The following is a 27,753-nucleotide window of genomic DNA, read 5'->3' on the forward strand; positions in this document are numbered from 1 at the left end:
TCTCTTTGTACTAGGGAATCCCACACCTTAATTATCCAGCATTCAAATCTGAAAACATTACCTAACCACCATTTTGATGGGATACACGCCAACTCTAAGCCTCTTCTGTTTGGGTATGTTGTAGGATATCCTGCCACTGCTATTGGTGATCTCTGTGTCGAAATACACCCACCTCCCCGAAGAGGGTTCAGTCATAATAAGGATATCAACCTGTAAAAGTAAAAAAAAAAATCTATTAAATTTGTTAGACAACAACACACATCAGCTCATAGGACATGCCAGACTGTCTCAGACCAGTGGTCTAAGTAGTTTCATATCCTGTCTCTGACAAGGGCCAGTACCAAATACCTCAGAGAAAGGGGCAAGAAATCCTACAGTAAATGGTTATGGGATAATCTTCCCACTGGACAGTTTCTTACTAACCCCTCTATAGTTAGAGGGTGTTTTATGTCCTGAAGCATGAAGGTCTATTATTTACGACTTTTTTAAATTACTGGGCTCAATCTTGCAATATACGGAGTACTCTGGACTCCATCGTGTACAGCACTTCCTACACTGAGTGTGCTTAAATGCTGTGCAGGATTGGGACCAGAGTGCTCAGCATCTTGCAGAATCGAGTCCCTAACTTCATATATTCCTGTTATCCCTATAAATGTCCAGTTCTCTTGGCCTAAATGATGCCTTGTGGCAATGAGGTCTGAATACAATTAAATGCTAAAAACCTTTTGAAAGCTTACAACAGAAGTGTTACCAAATCTACCAATGCATTTACTCCCCCCCCACACACCCCCACCCCCTCCTCCGGCTGCTTTTAGACTTCAGTGTGAAGTCACAGTTCTTATATAGGCACGCAGCAGGATGTTTCTCAGGATTTTGTTTTTCTAAGTTCTGAAACTTTCTATTGTTCATTTTGTACCCTAAGTGGATTCTGTATCTGAATCTTTCAAGTACCCCCTTAGCACAAGGAAGGAATGGGGAAAACAGAGGAAGTTTTGCTAACAGTAAAGTGAGAAGAATCATTTCTCTACAGACAATCTTCAAAGGAATAGTAGATCTATAAAGAAAGAAGAACTGTATTTTCTTTAGTGAATTACAGCTTGAACTTTCTTTTATTTAACCATTCAGTTCTTTTTCTTTTATAAGGATGGGGGGGGAAAATCTTCTGTGGTGTTAAAGTAAAAAGCAATTTCACGGAAAAAGCAAACACTCAAACTGTTCGGTTTGCATCAAGCACACTCAAACAAGTCTCCTCAATCATATCCATTCCAGATCAAGGACTTTATGGAGGGAACATAAAATGCTACTGATTGCTATTTCTAGTCACTGTGCCTCAGTTTCCCCATATAAAATGGAGATAATGATGCTTGCCCTCTGCAAAGTGCTTTGAGACCCTTAAATGAAAGGTGTTACGTATAAGTGAAGAGTGGTACTTTTTCTACTGTGAGATTTGACAGCCCCCCAAATTAGAACGTTAACTACACTTGCATGAGTGAAAATTCCACAGCCCAAATGAATTCTTCAAGGGAGTCTGAATGCCAAACACTTCTTTTGCACCATCAAAGCCACGAGATTCTAAGGACCTTTACTAACGACAGGATTTTATTACACCCTAACACACGCTTTGCTTTCCCCATTGCTGAAATGCAGCCCTTTCTGGGACATGAACGCAGCAGCAAGGCAGACCATGGGCACACAGTGCAATGTGGGGGAGGGAAATATTGTCAAAGGACAAAGCCCCAGACTCATTAAAGCCCTTACAGGGAAAAAAATCCATAAAATAATAAACACTGGGCCTAACCTCTGCTGGTGTAAATCGGCATACCTCTGCCAAAGTCAATAGGCTGATTTACACCGGCTGAGAATCTGGCTGAGCTTTCAAGGGAGCAGCTGGGGATTCTGTTTCTAAAGTTTTCATTTGAAAGTGCAACATGGGGCTTAGATATATGGTGGCATGAATTAAGGGCTTAAGCCCTGATTCAGCAAAGCACTTAAACATATGCTTAAAAGAGCTCTGCTGCATTCGGGCATTGGATACTATGGTGATGGGCACTCTGGGAACCCCCAGCTTCGACAGAACAGACATGGAACTCCACTTATCTTCCTCGGAACTGGGGTTAAATTGACTTTAATAGGATTGCATTTCATGGCTGAAATCCTGGAGTCTCCCTTGCAGGAGAAAATAATGGGATTTGGGGTTACATTTAATGGAAGGACAAACTCTCAACATTACCCAAAACCAGTTATATGTTGTGTGGCCAGTCTGAAACTATTTATGTTACAGTGCACTTCCCTATAGAACACTGAGCATGCAGAAACATGCATAATGAAAGAGACACTGGAAACAAACAAAATATTTATAAAGCACGTGAAATGCGTTTCAACCATCCAAATTAAGCATCTCACTGTGATCAGAACAGCATTTCGTTTAACTGCACTGCCTTATCCCTCACTCATCATCCCTGCATGAGTTTGTTTCCATACATATCTTTATAGCTTAATAAGTAATCTCTCTCCAAGTTAGTCTTTTTATGTCCTCCTCCCACCACTGAATTTTGGGTTATACCAGAGACATACATTTAAATGGTGGTAGTGGGTCTGCAGTCTGAAAGAGGAATAAACTGGAATACGTTTTCAATCTAGTTAGTTTCATACTTGTACCCGTTAGAAGCCAAATGTGTACACTGTTACTGAGATGACAGAAAGTCAATGGGAATACAAATGAGCAGTCTGTAGAAATCCTAAATGGACCCTCTTGAAGAATTCCCTTGGAAAATGGAATATACGTGTAAGCTACAGCACTATGCCTGACAGCAGCAAAGATATTCTTGCCCTTTTCAAGCATCTCAACCTCAGTGTGAGGTCAGTAAATATCCACCCCCATTTTACAGGTGGGGAAACCGAGGCACAGAGCCATTGCATGACTTGCCCCCAAGGTGGCATGGCACTGAGCCAATAGCAGAGCCAAGTTTAGCCTCTTGGTCTCCCAGTTCTGTGCTCTAACTGGGAGGCCTCCCCTTAATAGCATCCAGCACTGATCCTCTAGTGTATTTTTACACAAGAGGCTGAAAGCAATCATAGCTCAAAGAGAATTTTTCTGCTTAATGATGAGAGCAACCTAAAGTGACATCCGACTAAAGCTAACTACATCCGACTCCCAAATCATGCATAAAGTGATGCTTATGAAGTGCTCAAATCAGCACAGGATCCAGCTAATTTAAGAGTTGTCCTCCCCCCCACAGCTCCTTCTCGTGCCTCTATAATCAAAATCAGTATGGATTTCAAGTGATCTTGCATCCTCTGCTTCCCCCAGCTAAGAGCCATTAAGAGGAGAGGGGGGATTTGCCACAATAGTCTCTCTGCATCATTTCGGTTTGGACACCGTCTGCTTTGTTCTCTTGCATTGCTAGCAGAAGAATCCCAACTCCTGAGTTAGGCGCAGGAAGAGAGGGCAGAACACGCGCTTCGGCTAGACTAACTGCTGCTGCACAAGTGCACCAGGAAGGGGGAGTAGATGGCACAGAGAGCAGACAGCGTGTCAGTGATTCAGTTCTCTAAGCACAAGCAAGGGAACCTCAGGCATTCCACACGTGAAAGGGGCCGGAGCCAGCGTCTCACCCTCCCAGCACAGCCAGTGGCACTACGGGAACACATGCCGCATCATTTTAAAGCATATATTATTTGCTGCTCCTGAAAATGCTACCTGCCTGCCTCAGCACTGTGCAGGCAGAATGCCACCTGGGCGGCACACATGCCCCACCTGGAAACATGAGTGTGAGTGCAAATGCCACAATCTAGTCCTTCAGCAGCTGGAGGAAAGGCCAGGTGGTCCAATGGATGGGGCACCTGAGTGGGACTCAGGAGACCTGCATTCTGTTCCTGGATCTGACGTGCTATGTAGTGCTGGGCAAGTCACTTCACGTCTCTGCTTCCTTTTCTCTCCCACCCCGTCACCGTCTTGCCTATTTAGACTTTTAAGATCCTTGGGACATGGATTGTCTCTCTGTTTGTACAGCACCTAGCACAACGGGGCCCCTGTCTAACTTGGGGCTCTAGACGCTACTGTAATATAAATAAAAAAATGATGTGGAGGGGGGTGACTTCTTGAGTGGCTGGGAGTTGTAGTCTTCCTGAATGCATAACTGAAGCCTTTTAATACCAAGCAAATATACTCTGAGACTACACTGCTCACTCATATCCACATAGGTTCAAAGTGTCAATTAATTCTACGTTTGAGGAATGGTATGCATAAGTAGTAATCAAGTTCTGGAGCAATATAACTTATGTGTTTCTCATAATGCCAGTACTGATGCCCCCTCCCAGCTTCCTATTCATCACTACCAAAAGAATCTTCTCTTTTATTTTATATATACATAAAACGTGATCAGAATAAAGAGTGGTTGAAAATCTAATAAAAGGGCTATGATAAAAATCTGCAATAAACTTTGAGCAAATCTGTGATCTTATCCCCTATGTCATCTCAAGTAATAGGGCTGTTTTAGAGTTCTTACAAACCAAGAGACCAGATTAAAACAACGATCTTAACTAAATGTGACCTCACCCCACTTTGACAATTAAATTTATGTTGGCACGGGAAAGGCTGAATTCTGCAGAGAGATGGTAGCCGCAGCACATTCTTAGGAATTGTAGAGCAGAAAAACCAAGCCCTGTTTAGGACAGAGAAATACTGTTACATGCACTCTACTGGGTTTGGAGTCAACATAAGGAGGCAAATTCATCCCCTGCTGTAGTTTAATTGATTTCAATGGAGTTACTTCCAGGATAACTTTACTCAGCTTCCACCATGTCACTCAACCAAGAAGTCTCTATGGCTGTGTTAGGAAAAGCCATGCAATTTTTGCCTTTTGCAGTAAGTCAGTTGGGAGGGACTTTGCTATTACATTAAAGGCAGAGGTGCAATGAGGTTCCCCAAATTGTGTTTCCAAATGCAGTGGAATGGGGAACGAACCTGTTTTAAGAAGCCATCGGCGTGTGGGCACGCACACACAATTTTCTTTTGGAAACGTACCTGCCATCTGCCACCACCCCAGACAATAAAGATTGCTGTATTTGAGGGGGTTTGACTACAGGATCTGCACACCTCTTGAAATTAAATGCATTTTAATAGTTCACTCTCCAGACATTTCACCTTTAACGAGCACTATATTAACCAAAGTTCACTATGCAACCAAGGAACCAGTCTAGCAATGGCAGCAGAAATTCAAGCTTCGTCCTCCTACCCCTACAATGGTCCTAATTTCTGAGGGGACAACCTTTAGATATGGATATCTGGCACCAAGCAAGCCTTAGCATGTCTGCTAGGTTTTCAAGAAGGTGGCCAATTGTGCTTTTGAATTCTATAGGGTGGGAATCCAACTACTTACAAGGGAAAAGGAACCACTTCCAGCTCACGGCATTGGAGGGGGGAGCCCATGTCTTAAAGTGCATCAGAAATGCTACCAAAGGGGAGTGACACAGTGACTAAATTAAATAGCCCTGGTACATGCAGGGAGTTCTTCCCTACAGTTATGTGACTGCCAGCATTCTATACACCTTTGTCACAGCCAGGCTACTGGAACCAAGGTACCAGTAAGCACAGAGGTTCTTAGCCTTTTTCATACCAGGATCCCCACCACCTTCCCATCTAGCAATCTGAGAAAGTCAAGGCAGTATGACAGCCAGTTGTGACCCTCACATTGAAAACTGCTGCTGTGGCCAATTCCCTATCCAAGGCCACATGCAATAATGGCTGTTTCAGGGGACTGGCACTCCAGGCAAGACGTCTTTTGTACTGTAGTAAGATTCTCACTGTGCCGTGAGGAAGTCATAATATGGACTGATTAGGGCTTATGCCTGATCATTAGTCACGGTTGGCTTCTTCAGCTCACTTTCCCCAGTTTAGCATATGTAGTGCAAGGGATTGTACTGCATCAGGTAAAGGAAAAATGAAATCTGCTCAATGGCTACATTCCATGAAACAAAGGAGGAGCATGGATTTCCTGGTAGCTGAGGTGTGAGCAGTGAGAGCACAAAGCAAGCTTCCTTTATGTAAACCAGTTATTAAGAGTGATTATTTAAGTGCAGATGGTTTCAAGAGCAAGATGCCCGAGGTTAAGAGTACAAACAGTAGATTGTGCACAGAACCCATTATTTCATTTCTAGCCTGTGATTACATTCAGCTCAGCTGTGTCACAACCCTGCTGGCAATGGCAGGGCTAGGGATGCTATCTGTTGCTTTTCAATAATTCAGCTACCACCACCACCAGCTTCATTTTCCTCTGACAAAACATATTTGTTACATCACAGATTGTAAATGAAGGCTGATAACTCATTTAAGGAAACAACTGCAAGTCATTCTTTTAAGGCTATTTTCATGGTATTAAACTACACACATCTAGAGGGGACACATTTTTGTTTATACAAGCTGATGGTGTAAGTGTAGCAATGTTGGACCTTGTAATTATTTTTGGTTACAGGCATTTGTTACTAAATAAAACTGCACTGATCATGAAATCTAAATATGACAGAGCCACTGTACTGTTGGGCGACTCTACTGAAGCACAAAAAAATTCACCATTACAGTTTGCAATGAATCTGTGCCCCTCCAATGCTCTGCCCCTCCAGTGCTCATTGCACAATCAGGCCATACACGCTAACTGGTATATTGTAGCTTAACGCTTGGCTTTATTAGCCTTAAACACTTCTATTGTGTGAGACTTTTAGAACAGCAATGGCCCCAGCTGTGTCACATTACTACTCTGGTGCTAAAATTCATCTTCAGGCTTCCTTGTTTAAGAGAACAACAATGTGAAACCCTCCCACCCCCGAGTCCCAATTCCTTTATCTGAATGTCTCATCTGGGGTATATCAATTTTTCTTCCATGATTTGCCACTGCTACAGAATGATTTCTTTTAATTCTTGTTTAGTAAGTTAATTCAGTCTCCAGTAGGTGGTGTGATAGGATGGAATGCTTAGTAATCACTTCACCCCTGACGCTCAGCATCAAGCTGCTCAGATGGCCAGGAGCGCATAAGAAAGGTGATGGGTAGAAAAGGTCAGATATCAGGAGGGCTCAATTTTAGCACATTTTTGCCAGCGTGACAGGAGATCAGACACTTTCGGCTACACTTCTCTAGTTACAAACTATAGAAATGATCCCTGAAACTCAAGTCTACTAAACATAGTCCCCATCACTGTGGAGCCATCTATGGTAACACAGACAGTTAAGTGTGTGACTGTGCTCAACTCATGTAACCACTAGCGTTAATTTGGGGGAAATGATCCACAAAAGCTCTAGCTTTACCTTTTCACCCGTTAAAGCGACCATATCCAGGGGGCCATACATAAACCGCCCAACTAGTATCTGAGGACCGTCTTCGGCTGCAATGACATCGTTTGCCCTGTGATTGGCAGTTACGTTCTGAAATGAAAGAAAAAGGTTAGTATTTCCACGTTTTTATGCTTTTGGTAGGCTTTGCATTGGGTTGTTTGTATTATATTAGTGCCTATGCCCCGTCAAGGTCAGAGACTAAGTGGTAGTCTCTGTCCCAAAGAGATTGATTATAATCTAAATAGATGAGGCAGACAAAGGGTAGGAGGAAGGGAATATTATCCCCATTTTACAGATGGGGAACTGAGGCACCAAGAGATCAAGATTGGGATTTTTCAAAAACACATGAATTACTTAGGAGGAGCCCAAGTCGCACTGAAAAAATCAGTGGGACATGTGCTCTTCTTAGGCGACTTAGGGTGGCATTTTTCAAAAGCACCTAAGGAAATTGTTCAAGGTCACACAAGGAGTCTGGCAGAGCCCAGAACAGAACCCATCTCTCCTGAGTCTCAGTGCAGCAGCTGAATCACTGGGCCACCCTTCCTCTCTAATGTTCTAGTTTTGTTTATTAGTATTATAATAGCACCCTGAGGCCTCAGCATGCCGGTGCTGCACAGATCCAGACAACAATTAAACATTAACACTACTCCCAGAGGTTGAAATTCTGCCCCGACCCTTACAGAGGGCTAGGATAAGGCACATGAACCATGGTAGGCATTTGCCCTTGGAGAGTGGAGAATCAAACCCAGCTGTCACAATTCCCAATTCTCCCGAATCTCACCATTGGACCCCATTGCTCTTATAGTAAGATGATGATGGAGGACTAGAAATCACAGTCCCCGTGTTCTCTTATTTAATAGCACAGGGGAGGGATAGTTCCGTGCCTTAGCCACAGAAGAAAGAACCTGAATGTCCTGACTCCTATTCTCAACTCTGCCAAGTATGCACTGGTCACTTTTCCTTTCTGTTCGCTCACGCTGAAAAGCAGGGCAGATGACCTACCTCACACCTGTGTTAGAGAGCTCTGATTTGGGAATCTCTGTGTTTGAGAATTAAGAAGCTAGACAAGGGCAAAATATTATGTAACCAATATCCACTATTCACCTGAAGATGCTTTCAGTCTGCAGATCAACCTATTGTGCTTGGAATAATGTTGCTTTAATTTTAACACCATTTTTCTTGTTCTGTAGCACTCAAGTTTTTGTTGTTGAAGCCTCAGGATTCTGTTCTTTTAGTTCTCACTTCTGTACTCTCGCAGTCAGTAGGATATACACACACACACTCACTCCTTCCCCCTAGCGATACTTAATGCTTTTCAGTTCTTTACTAATTTGCAGTTATGCAACAATCACACTTCAGGTGAGAGAACTGCATTCCATTGAAATCGTTGCAAGGAAAGACATAGATCTGTATCTGCTCTGGGATGGTACAGGATACGTACTCTGAGCTTGACGTGTGTCCTCTTGCGTAGCCATTTCTCTCGTGGATTGGAGGGGCTTAGTGTTGCAGGGTCCAAGCTGTCATTTTCCTTGACATTCACATTTTCATACCTCATCACCTGAAATGAGATTAATGTTACAACAAATGATGGGCGGCCACCAGATTCATCGTAGCTATGCTTGGTGCGGGAGGAGGAAGCACGGTGCTGCAACAGTTTAGTTGCATTCCCCAGATCATATGGTAAGAATATGCTGAAGAAATGGGTAATCGGATCAGGAATATTACTGTACCTGCATATCATTCACCTTAAGTGTCAAGCAAGCAGAGGATGTTATTGTATCTGCACAGTGCATGTCAGCAGCTTATTGTGTTGTTTTCCATTCCCAATGAAGCAAATTTATTCCTGCTTCAGACTCAAATCCTCAAAACCCACAAAAGCCAGAATAAACAGTGGGAGTGTTACATAAGGATTGAGGACAGTTGCATCCTCTTCTCCTGGGCTGTTAAGCCATCCACAAAGCAATCGTATGATTGCTCATGGACCATAGTAGCATTTGCTGCGACCTTCCCCTTTCCTTGATGGGCCTGGTGGCCAGCTCCCTGACCCCACTTGCACTGGCTTTCCGCACCTATCCCCCATGCGAGTGGTTCCACGTATTAGGTCCATATGCAGTAGCATAACGACAAAGATGCCAGCACCAATTCAGTCTAGTGGTTGAGCATGCAAAGCTTGATTAAAATACAAGTCTAGCTGCATTCCCATATGATCTAAATGTCAGCCCCCAACAGGGAGCTATTGTGCTCTCTCTGTGGTTCTAGAGGAACAGTCTACAAACTTAAACAAGAGGAGGTTTGTACTCTGACTGGCGACCGATGGACCATGGATAGCGTGAGGTTACTTCAGTGTAAATGAGCAACTGACTCACCAAGCGTAAACCTTCAGTTCAGCCTGCTCCACGAGCTAATGTGAAATGGCTGCTGTTGCCTATTTCAGCCTCTCTATGGATATCATTAACACTCCTTCAACTTGGTGTCCAAGATTCCCTCTTGATGGGCATTTAATAGAGAGGAGCCAAACCCAGACCCTTTTAAGCCAATCTGACATCCCTAGCCTGGTTCACACTGAAATGGAAAAGTGCCTGTTGATACTGAGATGTCCTAGCTGCCTCAAATAGATGGGTGCCCAACTTGCTTAGGCAGTTTTGAAAACCTCAGTCTTGCTTTTGTTTTAAATATATATTTACATGCAAGTTAGTGAGACCCACAGACCTGCCAGTGCAGCCCCTGCTGTCTCAAAGAAAGGTCCTCTTAATAAAAGCCTGCTATATACAGCCCCATGACTTTCAACTGGAATTAGGGTGCCTTACACATTTACAAAAGCACCAAAGCAGGTTAGGTGCCTATCTGCAACTTTAGGCACCTAAATACCAGTGTAAATCTGCCCTTAAGTGACTTGTTTAAAATCACACGGGACATCTGTGACAGGAACAGGAATTAGATCTAGGTCTCCGAGACTCCAATTCAGTGTTACCACAAAGCCAGCATTCCTTTCCAATCCAGGCTAAGCAGCTATTTACTTGTAATGCTGTGTTTCTGAGACAGTTGTTCCAATGGCTTGGTTCCTTGCTTGTGTCAAAGTACATCAACACTCTCAGCAGGATCACCTGAAGAACCATCTATCGTTATTGGAACAACTGACTAACCAATTAATTGTCCACTGTTTTTTTACCTCACCTGCTTCATGGACAGAGGGGTTATTTTGAGAAGTGACAGGAACAGCACTGGAGAGACAAGGTGGGTGAGGTAATATCTTTTATTGGACCAACTTCTACTGATGAGAGAGACACTTTCGAGCTCACACAGAGCTCTTCTTCAGGAATGGTACTGATCAACTTTGCTATCTGCCTCTCAGGATAGGGCTTTAATGGAACCATTGAAGAGCATTCAGTCTTGATATTTATAAAATATAATGTGTCGTGAGCAGAGAGAAGGGCATTGCAAAGGTGGGGTCAGAGGATGGGGGATGTTTCTCCTTTAATATTTAGAGGCATGAGAGGAAGGAAAATCTTTTCATAGAAAATGACATGGCAACATTCACTCCCACAATGATTTTCTCCAGATAAAGACAGCCAAGTCTTGCTGACTTTCCCCACATGGATATGCCTATGGTGTTCCAGGGACTACTTGTATGAGTCAAGCCAGGCCTGATTTGGCTTGGGAAGCCTTTCACCTGAAGTTTACATCTGTGCTATTTGTTGTCTTAACTTGCAAAAAATCTTATGGGGAAAACGAACAGGAAAACCAAATTTGCTAATGGAAAGATAAATACATTTCTAAAGCAAAGTACAAGCAGACCTGGGTAACCCATGATTGGCTTTACTCTATGCGAGTGACTGTCTAACAGGTATAGAGGACTCTGGGGTTTTAGTTTAGACAGGTATTTATTCACTAGCACAAATCCCATTCACCATGGGCATTGCTCAGGCAAAGACAATCCTGCCGTACAGAACGTTCATTAACCTGAATCTATATAGAGGCAGAGTGAGGAAGTTGCACCTGTATTACCTAGTCATTTATACAGTGCTGTAAACCTACATGGTACTTCAGAGACATGGCCCCTGCCCCTGCAAAGCTTATACTCAAATTACACAAGAAAAATCCCATACACAGGGCAACATAGAGCACAACAGCTCAACTGCGCTTGGGGTTGGGGTTGGGGGGGCGCTGAGAAGGAGAAGGTAGGAAGGATTGCTTGGAGAGAAGTAGGAATAGGGAGGGATTTGAAAGAGGAGAGGGTGCTTGACAGAAGAGGGAAGAGCATGCCATGATAAAAAGGCATAAAGTCCAAAGCTGGAGAAGGAGATGGAGGAAGCAGTAGGACAAAAGCACTGGAAATGAGAAAATGCGTGTGTGTGTATGTGCTTCCGTCTGCATAGCTGAAAATCAGGCACCTGGATTCTATTACTTCAAGAATTACTCCCTAAAAATAAAATTCTGAACGTGACCACTTCTCCACTGCTTTAAGGAGAGCAGCAAATCTATAGTTCTTTTAAATGGAGATTTGTCTTGTTTGATGGGTAAATTTTGCTTTTAACTGACTGTGATGATACTGTTTCTAGCGAAGTTTACTTAAACTGGCCTTGAGAATTCCACAGCGGAGAGAGCCTCTGCCCATTTATTGCCAAGTTGGTGCTGAAATCCTCAGAAAGATATCTGCCTAACCTCTTAAATCTGCCTACCTTAGGTATTTCTAAGGGGCCCATTACCTTCATCTCTAAGCATCAAACAGGGAAGTTATGAACACTGGATCTAAGCCCCTGATCTTAAGCGCAAAGGGTGATGGATGGTTTTGTGAGTGACCTAGTTTCAAGCCATGGCCTGTAGTAAAATCCACAGATGCAGACTGACCTCTGAGGAGTGGAGACTGGATAGAACTGCCCAGCTGGCTTTCAGCCCTTTTCTCTGGCTAACCCGCATCACTGTCCACCCAGCACTGGGGTCTGTTGCCTCTCCAGGCAGCAGGATGGGCAGGAGGGAGGGTCAGCCATTGACACTCTATTCTCAGGAGCTGTGGATAGCACACATGCTGCCTGGTAGGTCAGATTAGGGAGACTCAGCCGGCTGAGGAGACTCCAGTGACACCAGCTTGGAGCAGGAAAGGAAGGGAGATAGCCTGTGGAGTTAAGAACAGGAGTACTTGTGGCACCTTAGAGACTAACAAATTTATTAGAGCATAAGCTTTCGTGGGCTACAGCCCACTTCATTGGATGCATAGAATGGAACATATAGTAAGAAAATATATATATACATACAGAGAAGGTGGAAGTTGCCATACAAACTGTAAGAGGCTAATTAATTAAGATGCGTATTATCAGCAGGAGAAAAAAAACTTTTGTAGTGATAATCATGATGGCCCATTTAGACAGTTGACAAGGTGTGGGGATACTTAACATGGGGAAATAGATTCAATATGTGTAATGACCCAGCCACTCCCAGTCTCTAGTCAAACCCCAGTAATGGTATCTAGTTTGCATATTAATTCAAGATCAGCAATTTCTCCTTGGAGTCTGTTTTTGAAGCTTTTCTGTCGCAGAATTGCCACCCTTAAGTCTTTTACTGAGTGGCCAGAGAGGTTGAAGTGTTCTCCTACCAGTTTTTGAATGTTATGATTCCTGATGTCAGATTTGTGTCCATTTATTCTTCTGCATAGAGACTGTCTGGTTTGGCCAATGTACATGGCAGAGGGGCATTGCTGGCATATATCACATTGGTAGATGTGCAGGTGAACGAGCCTCTGATAGTGTGGCTGACGTGATTAGGTCCTATGATGGTGTCACTTGAATAGATATGTGGACAGAGTTGGCATCGGGCTTTGTTGCAAGGATAGGTTCCTGGGTTAGTGTTTTTGTTGTGTGGTTGCTGGAGAGTATTTGCTTCAGGTTGGGGGACTGTCTGTAAGCGAGGACTGGTCTGTCTCCCAAGATCTGTGAGAGTGAGGGATCATTTTTCAGGATAGGTTGTAGATCTTTGATGATGCGTTGGAGAGGTTTTAGTTGAGGGCTGAAGGTGATGGCTAGTGGTGTTCTGTTATTTTCTTTGTTGGGCCTGTCCTGAAGTAGGTGACTTCTGGGTACTCTTCTGGCTCTGGTGGGTATTGTAGTTTTAAGAATGCTTGATAGAGATCTTGTAGATATTTGTCTCTGTCTGAGGGATTGGAGCAAATGCAGTTGTATTTTAGAGCTTGGCTGTAGACAATGGATCGTGTGGTGTGTCCTGGATGGAAGCTGGAGGCATGTAGGTCAGTATAGCGGTCAGTAGGTTTCCGGTATAGGGTGGGGATCCAGAGAGCTGAGAAGGTAGGTCAGCCAGGGAGCTGCTGGCAGTCCACTAGGTGGGGAGCTGGGCAGTCCAGCGAGCGACATGGGCTGGCAGGAAACCAGACAGGCAGACTCTGTGTAACGTCGACAGACCCCGGTCGTCGGCAAGCGGGATCGAACCTGGGACCTCTGGAGCTATATGCGTGAGCCTCAACTGCATGGGCTAAAAGCCATATGCCTGTTAGCTAAGGCTGTAGAGCAAACTCATTAATATCTCTAAGTGGTCTCATTGCCACTAAATGAGACAGAACACCACAGCCAGGACCGTGTGTGTTACATCTGCATCAGCTGAATTGACACAGCCCCACGGAACATTTTGGTGCCATCAAATCAGCATTTTTCAGATGCAGTACTCCTCCATCAGAAAAATTTCGACCAGCTCTTGTATTTATACTGTGCTGATCTCCATGCAAAGAGCCCCTACTCCTCATTTACACTCCTCAGAAAATCCTCTCCTGGGTAAACTGAAGTCAAATTACTCTTGTCAAATAAAGGTGAAACACACACATACTAATCATGGGATCAGACTAATGTCTTGCTCACTCACAGCCTATTTTATCAGGAGTCAAATGTCAGACTCCTCCATGCCCTCCATATAAACACAGTATCCAATTAGACCAACCTATTTCATCCAAAGTACATCAGCGCTGCCTGATATCAACAGCCTATTCTGTTACCAAAGATTAGCGATTACAGTGCCATTTTGACTACGCAGAGACACATCTGATCCAAAAATACAACCTTGATTAAAGCCCAGTAACTTGCACATTACATTATTATTTTTATCCTATGTACCTATTTTTAGATGCCAGCTTATGAGAATTCATCTCTTCTTCATTTAATATAGTGCTTTTCATCAAAGAGATTTGTAGATAACTATTCAACTCTCTCAGCCGCTTGTTTTGTATTATTTCCCCTCCGCATTTGTTGGGCGGTACCCTAGGGAAGCCAAGCAGAAAGGGCAAATGCCTTCTCAAAGATCAAGGAGGATATGACAAAACTGAGACTGTAACCCACATCTTCTCACTTCCAATCCTGTGCTCTAGCTACGAAAGCATCCTTCTCTTGTAGTATATAACAAATGTACCTCACTGGACTCTAAAGAGGTGACCTCCACCTGAGTTAATAGCAAAACTGAAAACAAAACAGAACAAATGTGAGATGCCGCTGGGAACAGTGGCAGAGGAGGGACTGGAAAGCAGATATTCATGACTCCCGGCCAAGTGCCTAGACACTGTTTCTCGGAAAGGATGAATAACTTTTCATCAAACTAAAGTTGCTGTATAGCTTAACATTCCAAAGGGTCTGATACAGATTATTACTGATTCATACTGAATTTTCCTTTAGAGAGAGATCAAGATAAAATTACCTGTCTTAAAATGAATGCCACGACGTCAGTTGATTCCCAGTAGCTGGCGTGGAAGAGATGTGGCAGAGCCACTGTTGGGAATGCAGTTAGAACATCAGGACAGTACAGGGAATAATCTATTCGCTTTGTTCCCCACCATTTGGCAGTAACTGCAAATAACAAACAAGCAGTATGGCACCATGTTTCTAACAGATATCCTGTTAATAATCTCTATCTTTCTGGTTTAGGCAACTTGGTTAAAAAGATTCTCACAAAATTTTGGTTCCTGTAAAAGACATTATAAAGCCTAACATTAATTGTAATGCTTTCATGAACCAAAAACAGTCTATCATTTGGTTTCAAACAATTGCTCGAGTGTTTTCAATGCAAATTGTACCGTTAATACTATACTGCTTGGGGCGGGGAGCATCTTCACAGCTCCCAGCATGATGGGACCTTGATTCTAACTGAGGCCTTTGCATGCTACCATCACATAAATGATGACAAATTATAATGTCTTAACACCATAAAATTAAACTAGTCAGTTTCATTGTGTACCACTTTATATTAAGAATAAACTTACAAAAAGCTCTTAAAGGGTTAATCATCTCTGAATAACAGATGTTCTCAAAAAGGGTAAATTAATCAATTATAGATTAGTTTTGTCCAACAGGCTAATAGGTTGCTTATAACCAGTGGTGAGCTGGAGCTGGTTCGCACCGGTTCGCTGGAACCGGTTGTTAAATTTAGGGACAACCGGTTCTAAAAGGGCTTCTAAATTTAACAACTGGCCAAAAGTGGCACCTTAGGCACCAACTCCGTGGGTGTTCCGGGGCTGGAGCACCCACAGGGAAAATTTGGTAGGTGCAGAGCACTCACCGTCAGCTTCCCACCCCGCGCCCGGCCCCAGCTTACCTCTGCTCCGCCTCCTCCCCTGAACGCACCACCCCACTCTGCTTCTCCACCCCCACGGTTTCCTGCGAATCAGCTGTTAGCGCGGGAAGCCTGGGAGGGCTGAGAAGCAGGCGGCGGCTTCACACTCAGGCCCAGGGAGGCGGAGGGGAGCTGGGGTGGGGGTGGGGGGCCGTGAGGAGGGCCGCCCGCGCCGCAGCAGGTAACCCAGGGAGGGGGGGGGGGGCGCAGGGGAACTAACTCCCGCGCTAACAGCTGATTCGTGGGAAGCTGGGGGGGCGGAGAAGCAGAGGGGGGCGGCGCATTCAGGGAAGGAGGTGGAGCGGAGGTGAGCTGGGGGCAGGGAGCTGCCGAGCACCCACCAAATTTTCCCCGTGGGTGCTTCAGCCCCAGAACACCCAGGGAGTCAGTGCCTAAGGCGCCACTTTTGATGTGATCAGTGGGGGGAGCGGCTGCTCCCCCTGCTTCCCCCCAGCTATGCTACCCCGCCCCTAGGAGCCAGAGGGACCTGCCGGATGCTTCCTGGGAGCCGCCCCAGGTAAGCGCCGCTGGGACTCCCCACCTCGTCCCCCAGCAGATCCCTCTGGCTCTTAGGGGCGGGGTGGTCACCCACTACAGTGGCCCATGAGACCCTCCTGCCCGGTTCTGGGGGGCACTCAGGGGACAGGGGAGGGGGGTGGATGGGGCAGGGGTCCCAGGGGGCGGGACATCAAGGAACGCGGGGGGATTGGATGGGGCAGGACTCCCGGGGGACAGGGGTGGGTCACGACCCCCTCATGGGGTGAGGAGGGAACCGGTTGTTAAGATTTTGGCAGCTCATCACTGCTTATAACTATCTACAGCACTTGAAGACACAGGACTTTTGTACATTCTTTGTAAATAAACAAAACTGTATCAAAGAAACACCTGACTATCACCAAATTCTACTCCCAATGGGACACCCACAGGGACCTGAACTTTGACTAGTTGCTTGGGTCAAAAAAGGGGCAACAGTAGTCATGACTGGAACATGCTCATAATACCTGTTAAAATTTACTCCTTATAAATGACTTAATAAAAAGCATGACCCTAATTTTATTACCTTATCTGAACAAAATGCAAAAAAAAAACCCAACGATATAAATGGAGGACACTAACCTGGGTTAATTAAAATTCTAGCTACTTAAGCTCTTAAAAGCACTACTAGTATTCCTGGAAAGGGAAGATTTCCTTTTCAAAATAAACCTCCATAGGCCTGAGGCACATGGAAGGATTGACACTGTATCAGAAATAAACAGCCCAAAGCCTCACTCACTATTGGAGATGTTTGTTGATGGCAAGCTCTCTGTCGACCCAGAGGTTTCACTGTTCATGCTGACCAAGCTTGTCCTCCTTGTCCTTCCTTGTGACTGACTCAGCGTGTCTGGAGATTCTGGAGTCTCTGGAGAGGAGGGTATGACCCTGGAGATGTTCTCAAGAAGCAGGGCGCTCTGGTTGTGGAGAGTGTCAGCTGCATATTTTAAACATGAAAATCAAAGAGAAGAGCATGGTTTTCTAACAATTTCACTGAGGTCAGTGGGAGTTTGCCTGAATAAAGATTATGCGTGAGGTTCACTCTGGAGAGAGCCAGTGCAAGCTAAGGAGCCTATATGAAGGAAGCTACCAACTCCCACGAAAAGTCTATGAGAATTGGTTGTCTTAGGCCTAGATTTTCAAAAGTGACTAAGTGATTTTGGGTGCCGCAATTTTTATGACCAGCTACGTCTTAAAGGGGCCTGATTTTCAGACAGTGGGTGCTTAGCTCTTAGAAAATCTGCCTTCTCTAAGGCAGGGGTTTCCCAAGCTTTTTCTTTCTGAGCCCTCCCCTCCGCACCAACATGCTATAAAAATTCCAGGGCCCACCTGTGCCCCAACAACTGTTTTTCAGTAGATGAAAACCCAGGGCTGGCATTAGAAGGTAGCAAGCAGAGCAATTGCCCAGGGCCCCCCGCCACAGAGGGCCCCACGAAGCTAAGTTGCTCAGGCTTCAGCTTCAGCCCCGGGCAGCGGGGCTTGGGATTCGGCTTTTTGCCCTCGGCCATAGTGAGTTTAATGCCAACCCTGCTCTCTGGTTTATTTTGCTGGACTCCCTGAAACCTGCTCACAGTCCCCCAGGGACCCTGGACCTCTGGGTGAGAACCGTTTCTTTCAGGTATCTCAGACTGGGCACCAAAAATTGAGGCATCCAAAAACCACTAGTCAGATCTGAATATCTTGGCTTAATTCCCTTAGGCTCCTTTTGCAAAACCTTGCCTAATTCCTTAAAATAAGACTGAAGTGAGTCATATGGTGCATAGGCCTTAGGCTGGCCCATTCCACAGGAGTGAATTTCACCCTGTTGGATGTGGCACATAGTTAATCAATCAGTGTAAGTGTTACATGCCACTTAGACAATAGTACATTATTATTATTTGCATTGCTATACATGATTCCCTGTAGTTCAGGAAGATAGTAACATTCTCACACTCAGTGGATTTTGGGTTTCCTTCCCCACCTGTTTTCCACTCCAATTTTAGTTTTAAAGTTTATTAAATCACAAAGACGCCTTTTTCCAATGGAAAAAATGAAACCCTTGTTATTAAATTAATGGAATCCTGATAGTCATTCATCGACTGTGAAAGATTCATGTGAGCATCTTTCTTAGAGATTGAATTTTCTGACTCATCTCATATGCTCCAACTTATTGCATTAACGTCCATTAGGTTTGCCCAAATCCTGCCTGCTTTTCCACCAAAAATAAATTATTGCAAATAAAAGGAAGTGCGACTGAAGTAAACAGGTTTAAGGAATCCTCTCTGGGTCCAATAAAAGATCATGAGCAAGGGGTTTTACTGCTGACCTATTCCCACTGAGAAGTAGATGAAGTTACATTTGCAGCCTATACAATAATACTAAAATGTCTGATACCAAAATCGTTACCCTTAAATAAAAGAAGAAACAGGTTTCTTTCTACATATCTCACTACTTTAATTGCTCTGTTTGATTGCTGTATAGCGTGCATCCTAATAGTCCCAGTTGGGAAGCTAAATATGTAATAGCCAAAATGTGGTGAAATCTATTAAACATCTGCCTCCCCAGTTTGTACAAGTCTGTGCATACAGACAAGTTTTTCCGCAAATTATTACAGGACTAAATGCGGACAGCAAAATAGGACTGCTTTGAAAATGATGACATATGTTAGCTTTCCGGGCCCTACTGAAGTCAATGGGAGTTTCACCCTCAGATTATCTAGGCAGTACCAATACGTGGAAGATCAAGGTGTAGGAGACTGACATTATTCCTGTGATGTTGATTTCTTTATTCCCCCTGATACTATCAAACCAATTCTGTAACGGTGTGACAGTGATGCTTTAGAGAGAGTGGACTGTAGGCATGTCTTCTACATACTGAATTCTTGCTTCTCTGTAACTCCTGTAAAAGGACTGACCAACTACCAATGGACAGTTTGCAGCACAGCCGAGTATGGTTAATGTGTATTTATTTAATAAAATAGACCAACTTCCTCCCCCACCATCCCTACCCCACAAATATGAAATATAAAAATATAAACCAACTCTGATGGTGCATCTCCCCCATCCTTCATATGCTGATTGTCTTCTTAGATTGTAAGCTGTTTGGGGCAGATAACATTTTTCCCTCTATGTGGGCAGTGCTTAATATTGTGGGCATTAGCAGAATACAAATAAGTGATAACAGTCACACTTTAAATTAAGAGTACATTTATAAGTAGCTTATAAAGACAAAATTTATGAAAACATCTACTAATCATGTGTCAAGGATAGTTAAGGCCAACAAGTCAATAGATTGCCTGTCACAATGGCTTATAACCTTGTACAACACCTTCTAGTGATGTTCTTGTAACCATCTATAACACATACTACCCAGGTCTGTAACATGAGCATAACATTTATCAACCATTTATAAATGTGCCATTAATATAAAGTGTGACCAATAACACTTTCTTCAAAGTGGCTTGTCCATCTTGAATTCACATATGAAGGGCAGGCATCTTAAGGTGTTTACAGTACCAGCTGCAAAGTGTTAAAGCACAACTGGTAACCAGTTGGATGTAAGGGAGGAACACTGATCAAGAGCAGACAAGGTGGGCAGAACCTGCCTTGTTTTTCAATGGATATCACAAAACCCCTAGTGATATTGGCAAGAGTAGAAAAATGGGACTCGATCCAGAGAACAGAGCAATAGAAGCAGAATGGTCTATTGCAGAGGTTCTCAACCTATTTACCATTGCGGGCCGCATATGTGTTACGTGGGCTGTATCCACGCAATATATACACTATCTGTATGGCTGCAGCTTTGTGCTGATTGGGTCGCAAATGGCCCACGGGCTGCGGGTTGAGAACCACTGATCTATTGCAAAAGGGAACTTGACAGGGATTCAGGAGACCCGAGTTTTGTTCCTGTCTCTGACATGTTGTGACACCTTGGGCACGTTACTTCTCCTCCCACTCTGTCTTGTCTATTCAGATTTTCTTTTACCATGTGTTTGTAGAGTCTCTACACGGTGGGGCCCTAATCTCATTATTGTCATAGAAATAACACTGACATGCTGGGTTTGCCTTCCCACATCCGGGCGTCACCACCTTCCATTGCACTGAACAGCACAACTATTTCATCACATCACAGTCACACAGAGGGGAGCGCAATGGGGCCTGCCCATGCAGTCATGATAAGTCCCAGTTTTTAAGGCCATAATAAAACCTCCCTGTAAAAAAAAAAATGCATCTGAAGCTTAAATTTTCTGTACATTATTGGAACTGCTGAAACCTGACAGAAACACGGCATAATGGGTTTCCTGTGAACACGCACTGCAGCCATTTGAGAGAGCCTGGCTTATTTTGATTTCAGCCCGAACATCTCAACTGGAAGAGACAGCAACTGAACCCTATTACAATTGAGCCAGGGAAAGCAATTAAAGTCTAGCGCCAAATAATGGAAGATGAGATTCGGAGAGAATATGTTGAATTGTGGTTTCCATGGGAACACACAGTGTTTTGAGTTTCCTCAAACCACTCTGAAAACCTTCTTACAAAAGAATCCTGCTAAAGCAAAAGGGCAGGACAATCTGTGTGTGGCTAAGGGAAGGCTAGAGAATGCTAAAAGATGAATAACTTTCTTGCTGTTACTGTCCCAGTAAGCCATCCTGGTGAACTGGCTATAAAGTGTGACTTCTAACAGAATGCCTCTATAAAAGGATCTCACAAGAAAACTACAAACATTACTTTATGCAGCGTAGCTGTAGCTGTGTTGGTCCCAGGACATTAGAGAAACAAGATGGATGAGATAATATCTTTACCACATAGGCACTTTAGGTGCCTAAGTCCAACAAAGTCCCTTTTTGGATCTAGCTGTAGACCTTTTAGGATAATAGTTGGATTTCGATAGGGATAGGAAGGCTTACTAGGCTTGATCTATCCACCTGCACTTGGGACGTAGTCCACTGGTGGAGGATATAGCAGATATCAGGGTAGATTTGATTTAATCATGGTTTTCTACATAAAAGTGTATTCTTGTTGGTTGTTATAACCTTAATACATATTCTTCATAGGTAGAGGAACTTCATTAAAATATTCCCAAACTGGGTCTCTTTTATGGCCTGCTGCCATTATAGGTTTTCCCTTCTCATGAGAGAATGGTATGGTAGATCTCAGATCAATGAAGACTACACTCAGAAAGACCTTCAGACTTCTGGAATATGCTGCTCAAACAGTTTCACTTTTGTTTCTACCACCTGTCCCTCCCTTCTACATTTATCTCCAGACTTCTTCTCCATGTCCAGATCTATTCCGCCCCCAACAGTCTTCTATTCATTGAACTTTTTGAAACTTTGCACTTTTAGAGAGAGGTAAGGGATTGACTCTGTGTACAGAAACGTGCAGAGGGACAATAGGGTTGAGGTCTGCTATTTCTCACTTCTATATATTATTTATTTAAAAACATTTTTGCTGTTAACTGGCATATTATCTCTGGAAACACAAATCCACAGTTTGAGAACTGCAAAACGAAGCATCTCTGATGGTATCTTCTAGACTGAGCACTGAGTCCCATTGGGTAGAAAGAAAGATTAACCTAAATAATCTATACAGAAGCCCCTGGAACCCCATAAAATTGGGTCCCTAATCCATGAACTATTGGAACTCATTTACAAAACTTTTCTTAAACATTACATAAATATATTATCTCATACCATAGAATTAGAATTTGTAATCCCTATTCCATGATGAGATATCTTTGAGCTATAATGTATCTTAATTAAAACGACCTTTAGATAGGTTTTTTCCTTAAAACGCATTTTATCAAAAAAATCTGATTTAAATAAAAAAATCCGATTTCTTTGATTTTTTTTTAAATCATTGATTTTTATCCACCCTAGCAGATATTAAACTGATTCTACATTTATTCTCCTACCTTTTTATATATCATGAATGTCATGTTTCCCTACCATTGTCCCATACATTTCAAGTATCTCCATTCCTTTTCTTACTGAAATTTCCCTTGATAAATCAACAGCCTAACACGGTAATCACACCTACATTAGCAACTGTATTGGTAGTTGCAGTCAGGTGAGTAATCATCAAGAAAAGGAATAGTTCTCAAGGCTAGCCAAGTCCCTGTGACTGTCAAAAAATCATCTGACAAAGGTCAGTCTTGATCACAATTAAATGCAAGGAGACAACTTTGCTTTACTGAAACTCTTAACATAGAATCATAGAATAGAATATCAGGGTTGGAAGGGACCTCAGGAGGACCCCTCAAAGCAGGACCAATCCCCAATTTCTGCCCCAGATCCCTAAATGGCCCCCTCAAGGATTGAACTCACAACCCTGGGTTTAGCAGGCCAATGCTCAAACCACTGAGCTATCCCTCCCCCAATCTCTCTATGCATCCCAGTAGGGACCAGGTCACTAAAACATGTTCTTTGCATGCTGTCTGTGAAACAATGGTGGCTCACTGGAATAATAATAGACACTAGGAAGAGATCAATGCGGGCAGAGATTTGATATGCACATAAGCGATGCCATAAATTAACATTGTAAAATGAATTGAATGACCCTTTGAGTGGACTGAGAGATGGATGCTGTTGTCTATTGAAGAGAACGGGAGATCATCTGCATAAACCTGGACCACTTTTCCTTTCATGTTACCTTAATCTAAATGGAAAAAATAAATCAAATCAATAGGTCTGAAAGCTTCAAGCTAAATCCTACACACAGTGCAGTGGGCATTAAGTCTTTATAGTCATCCAGTTAGGAAGAATTGGAAGGTAGCTATAGTAAACTCAGTTTTCACCATGTTCTCCAGCTCGATTTATCTACATCCTTCCTGTGAGTCACATCATGAAGTTCCTTTTCTGGTCACTTCAACTGGGTTTCCAGATTCATTACCTTTTCACATAAAGGCACCAGTTAAGAATGCTAAGTCCACCTACAATAGAACCGTTCTCATTTTTAACTATGTTCCAACTCTTCTGAAACAGAGGATCTGAAGAAGAGTCTCTTTTCTAATAGGACAGGTTTCAGAGTAGCAGCCATGTTAGTCTGCATTCGCAAAAAGAAAAGGAGTACTTGTGGCACCTTAGAGAACTAACAAATAATTTGTTATTCTCTAAGGTGCCACAAGTACTCCTTTTCTTTTTTCTGATATGAAGGATTATCAGGAAAGGAAGTTTTGGACAGCAGTATAAACATCATGAAATGCATGGGATTAGGCTTTTCCATAAGGGCCTTGAAATCTTTCAGTTTTAAGACTTGTACTTTACATAAAGGATATTGCAAACTGGTCTGCCGCAGGAAGGAAAAATCCATGTAATCAACAGAACGAATCCCATCTTCATATAGCACCTTTCATTCCAAAAGATGACGCCAAAGCACTTTTATTTTGTTTAAATTAAATGAGAGGATTTCATCCTTCATTGAAATACAGCTCACTTTGGGGTAAAACATGGCAACAACTTAAGTCCACCTAGATTTAAAGCCAGGAGTTTAAGTTGGCGTTTCCAATTATTCTGGGATTAATGCAAAAAAGTTCCATGGAATCTGTTATAATCACCAGAGTTCAGAGACTCTGTTTTACAACTCATGCAACAGACAGCACCTCCAGCTGCACACTGGCCTTGTAAGAACGTTCTGGGGTGTGGGGTCAACATGATCCCAGAAAGAAGATCTGCTACGACTAAAGCAGCAACACCACATAGTGCAGCACCTGCAAGGTCTCCCTTTCAAGCATTCACTCTCTGAATCTGTTTAGCTTGAAAGAGCAGATGGGACCACCACGAAAGACAGCAAGGCTGCACTAATGCAATATTCTGTATCTTTGCTACCAGTCATATGGAAGTATTCTATGGGCCAGATATTTAAAGGGATCCTGACCCGGTCTCCTTTATTGGAAGGCACAGGTCCTGCCATTTAGATGTCTAGATACCTGATTTGCTAGGACATTTATGTAGAAAGGTGCCTAAATGATAGCATTTGCAGACACTATTCAGAAACATGCCTGTAAGAAGGAGTCTGCACTGAGAATCCGGCCCTATATATTAGCCTGGGAATAAGCACTGGTACTTTGGAGTTAGCACATACAGGCTGTAGCTACACTAGACAAATCCAGAGCAGCTTCCAGGGAAGTGCAAAGGATCTTAAGAGAGATGAAGAGATAAATAATAAATAAAAATGAAGAGAGATGCGCCTTTGAAAAGGGAACTGGATGGGTGAGACAATATTAAACAGCAACTCAAACTACTTGGAGTCTTCTGCAGTAAGTAGTGAAATAAACTGCTCACAGTGGGGAAGTGTCTGCAGCTGAACCGATAGTCATTGAAAGGCCTCTCAGTCAGGCTGCTGCATAATTCATAATCTTGCCCACTGAGCATAGGAATGCTTTACAAAACGTAGATCCAATTCGTGTTCCGTTTTATACCGGAGGGAGACAACAGCTGGATAACACAGACTGCCAAAAACCCAAGCAAACACATCACACATATCCTAGGAAGCACATACAACAGACTTTAAAAAATTTCTGAGGCACACAGAGAACGATCTGGAAAAAAGGGGGTAAACGCTGAGGTGGCAAAATGTGCAGATGGTACAAAACTACTCGAGATAGTTAAGGCCCAGGCAGACTGCGAAGAGCTACAAAAGGATCTCACAAAACTGGGTGACTGGGCAACTGAGTGGCAGATAAAATTCAATGTTGATAAATGAAAAGTAATGTACATTGGAAAACATAATCCCAACTATACATATAAAATGATGGGGTCTAAATTAGCTGTTCTCTCTCAAGAAAAAGATCTTGGAGTCATTGTGGATAGTACTCTGAAAACATCCACTCCATGTGCAGCGGCAGTCAAAAAAGCTAACAGAATGTTGGGAATCCTTAAGAAAGGGATTGAAAATACGATAGAAAATATCATATTGCCTCTATATAAATCCATGTACACCCACACCTTGAATTCTGTGTGCAGATGGATCGCCCCATCTCAAAAAAGCTATATTGGACTTGGAAAAGGTTCAGAAAAGAGCAACAAAAATGATTAGGGGTATGGAACGGCTTCCGCATGAGGAGAGATTAATAAGGCTGGGACTTTTCAGCTTGGAAAAGAGATGACTAAGGGAGGATATGATTGAGGTCTATAAAATCATGACTGGTGTGAAGAAAGTGTTATTTACTCCTCATAACACAAAAAATAGGGGTCACCAAATGAAATTAATAGGCAGGAGGTTTAAAACAAACAAAAGGAAGTATTTTTTTACACAACGTGCAGTATACCTATGGTAATTCCTTGCTTGAGGATGTTGTGAAGGCCAAGACTATAACAGGGTTCAAAAAAGAAATAGATAAGTTCATAGAGGATAGGTCCATCAATGGCTATTAGCCAGAATGGGCAGGGATGATGTCCCTAGCCTCTGTTTGCCAGAAGCTGGGAATGGGCGACAGGGGATGGATCACTTGATGATCACCTGTTCTGTTCATTTCCTCTGGGGCACCTGGCATTGGCCACTGTCAGAAGACAGGATACTGGGCTAGGTGGACCTTTGGTCTAACCCAGTATGGCCATTCTTATGTCCTTAGAGAAGCATGATGGGATATATGATTTCATGCCATTCAGGGGGATATATGTTCCCTAGCTTTGGGATTGCCAATGATTGTCTAAGTACAGAGCAGAACCATGGAAGGACAATCTACTATAGAGAAATTAATTTCTACATGCAAAGTATTTGGGAATCTGCTTTTTGTTTTAAACACTTTGACCAGCTCTATACCTGACCTTTGCTATCTTATTTCCATCTGACCAGCATAGTTAGGGGATTGAATAAAAATACACAATAGAGTCATGGTGGATGGACCTCAATTATTAGTCTTGTTCCAAGTGGTAAAATTATTCCATTTGGTTTCTTGTTATAATTCCTTTATCCTTGACTACACTTATGTAGGCATCATTTAACTGTAATGAAAAACATGGCCCAGTTTGACCTTGTTGGGGAAAAGAAATCTATAATTTCAAATGAAAAAACCCTGTCGTGGTTTAACTGAGTTTCTCCATGAAATTACTGAAAATGGACATTAAGCAGTTTGTCAAAGCTACATATTAAGTAATGTTAAGAGAATCAGTATTTTAGCTACTATAAAAAGGTTGACATTAAATCTAGTAACACTTGACTGATACTAGATTTAAGCATTAACCTCTGTGTTATCCATTTAAGTCATTGTGTACATTAAATAACTAATAATGGATAAATGGTAGTGCCCTGTATTAGTACTGTTATTTTGGGTTAATAGATGGAACTCAGTTCATCTGAAGTTCTGTTAAACATATGATTGTCTTCATTGTGAAATGGCATAATTTCAGATTTGCTGTAGCTTCTTAAACATGAAGTTAATCAGCATCAAATCTACCACAGTTTATTTACACGTTGGGCCCAGCACATGGTTTAGCAAACAAGACTGATGTTGGATTTATAGCTATGTTACTGAATGAGGAAAACAGGTTTGCACTGATTTGTGTTCTCATGAATCCAACAGATGCAAAACTCCACCATTTCACTCCTTTACCTTCCAAGCTCTGAGTCGCAAATGGCTTTTGAAATATCCTGCTGAGGCTTGAATTTATGTCTGGGGATTTGTAACCAAAAAAAAAAAAGAGAATAAATTGTGGGCAATTAATAGAGTTTTTGCACCATGTTATCAGTTAGAATGCTTCATCTCTGTGTGACTTTTTCCAATCTTATTTTCCATATAAAATTTTCACAAAGTAAAATATGGCACAATCCCTGCTCTCCACTTTTATTTTCCTCTGGATTCAGACACACACACACAGGAGATGCATTCTATCCACCCTGGCTAGATCATGGCAAGCTATCTAGGAAAAGAGCAATTGCACAAATTTACACTTTTTTTTTTTTTTTTTTTGGTTTAGAGAAGAGATGGAAAATAGACAATCTCTTAGGAGGTATGTGGGATGAGTCAGCTACAAATAATATAGCACAATGACATCTGAAATACCCATGTACATTTAGGTAAGTGTTTACTGGAAATGTACTTAACTGTTCTACCTACATAGGATTAGTGTTTTTAAAAAGGATTTTGCTCTGTTTTCTGTAGCCAACCTAACTATTTTATAAAACTGGCTTTGGAGGACTCTTTCATAGTAAACGAGGCATTGTTCACATGCTATAAGTGAACCTAGGTGTTAATTCACACCACATTCCTCCTACGATGAACCTGAATCTCTGTTATATTTACTGTAGCCATGAGAGTTAGAGAGGAGGTCTGGTCAAAAACATTCAGTCCAAATATTTTCCCTGATGCAAAATTGGGT

The 27,753-nt window shown here is 42.7% G+C and overlaps 1 protein-coding gene across 7 annotated transcripts in view; it reads right to left on the reverse strand.

Moving 5' to 3' along the window:
* PITPNM3 (PITPNM family member 3) overlaps positions 1–27,753 on the reverse strand; it is a 338,711-nt gene that overhangs the window by 6,911 nt on the left and 304,047 nt on the right. For all 7 annotated transcript variants that reach the window (XM_043531087.1, XM_037880424.2, XM_043531085.1 and 4 more), the window contains 5 exons: positions 17,200–17,394; positions 15,015–15,163; positions 8,770–8,886; positions 7,302–7,418; positions 62–210 (listed from right to left, as the gene is read on the reverse strand). In XM_043531087.1, the coding sequence (XP_043387022.1) occupies positions 62–210; positions 7,302–7,418; positions 8,770–8,886; positions 15,015–15,163; positions 17,200–17,394 (727 nt within the window). The remainder of the gene's footprint in view (positions 1–61; positions 211–7,301; positions 7,419–8,769; positions 8,887–15,014; positions 15,164–17,199; positions 17,395–27,753) is intronic.

Source organism: Chelonia mydas, chromosome 17 (genome assembly GCF_015237465.2).
Source record: "Chelonia mydas isolate rCheMyd1 chromosome 17, rCheMyd1.pri.v2, whole genome shotgun sequence".
NCBI classification, from domain to species: Eukaryota; Metazoa; Chordata; order Testudines; family Cheloniidae; genus Chelonia; species Chelonia mydas.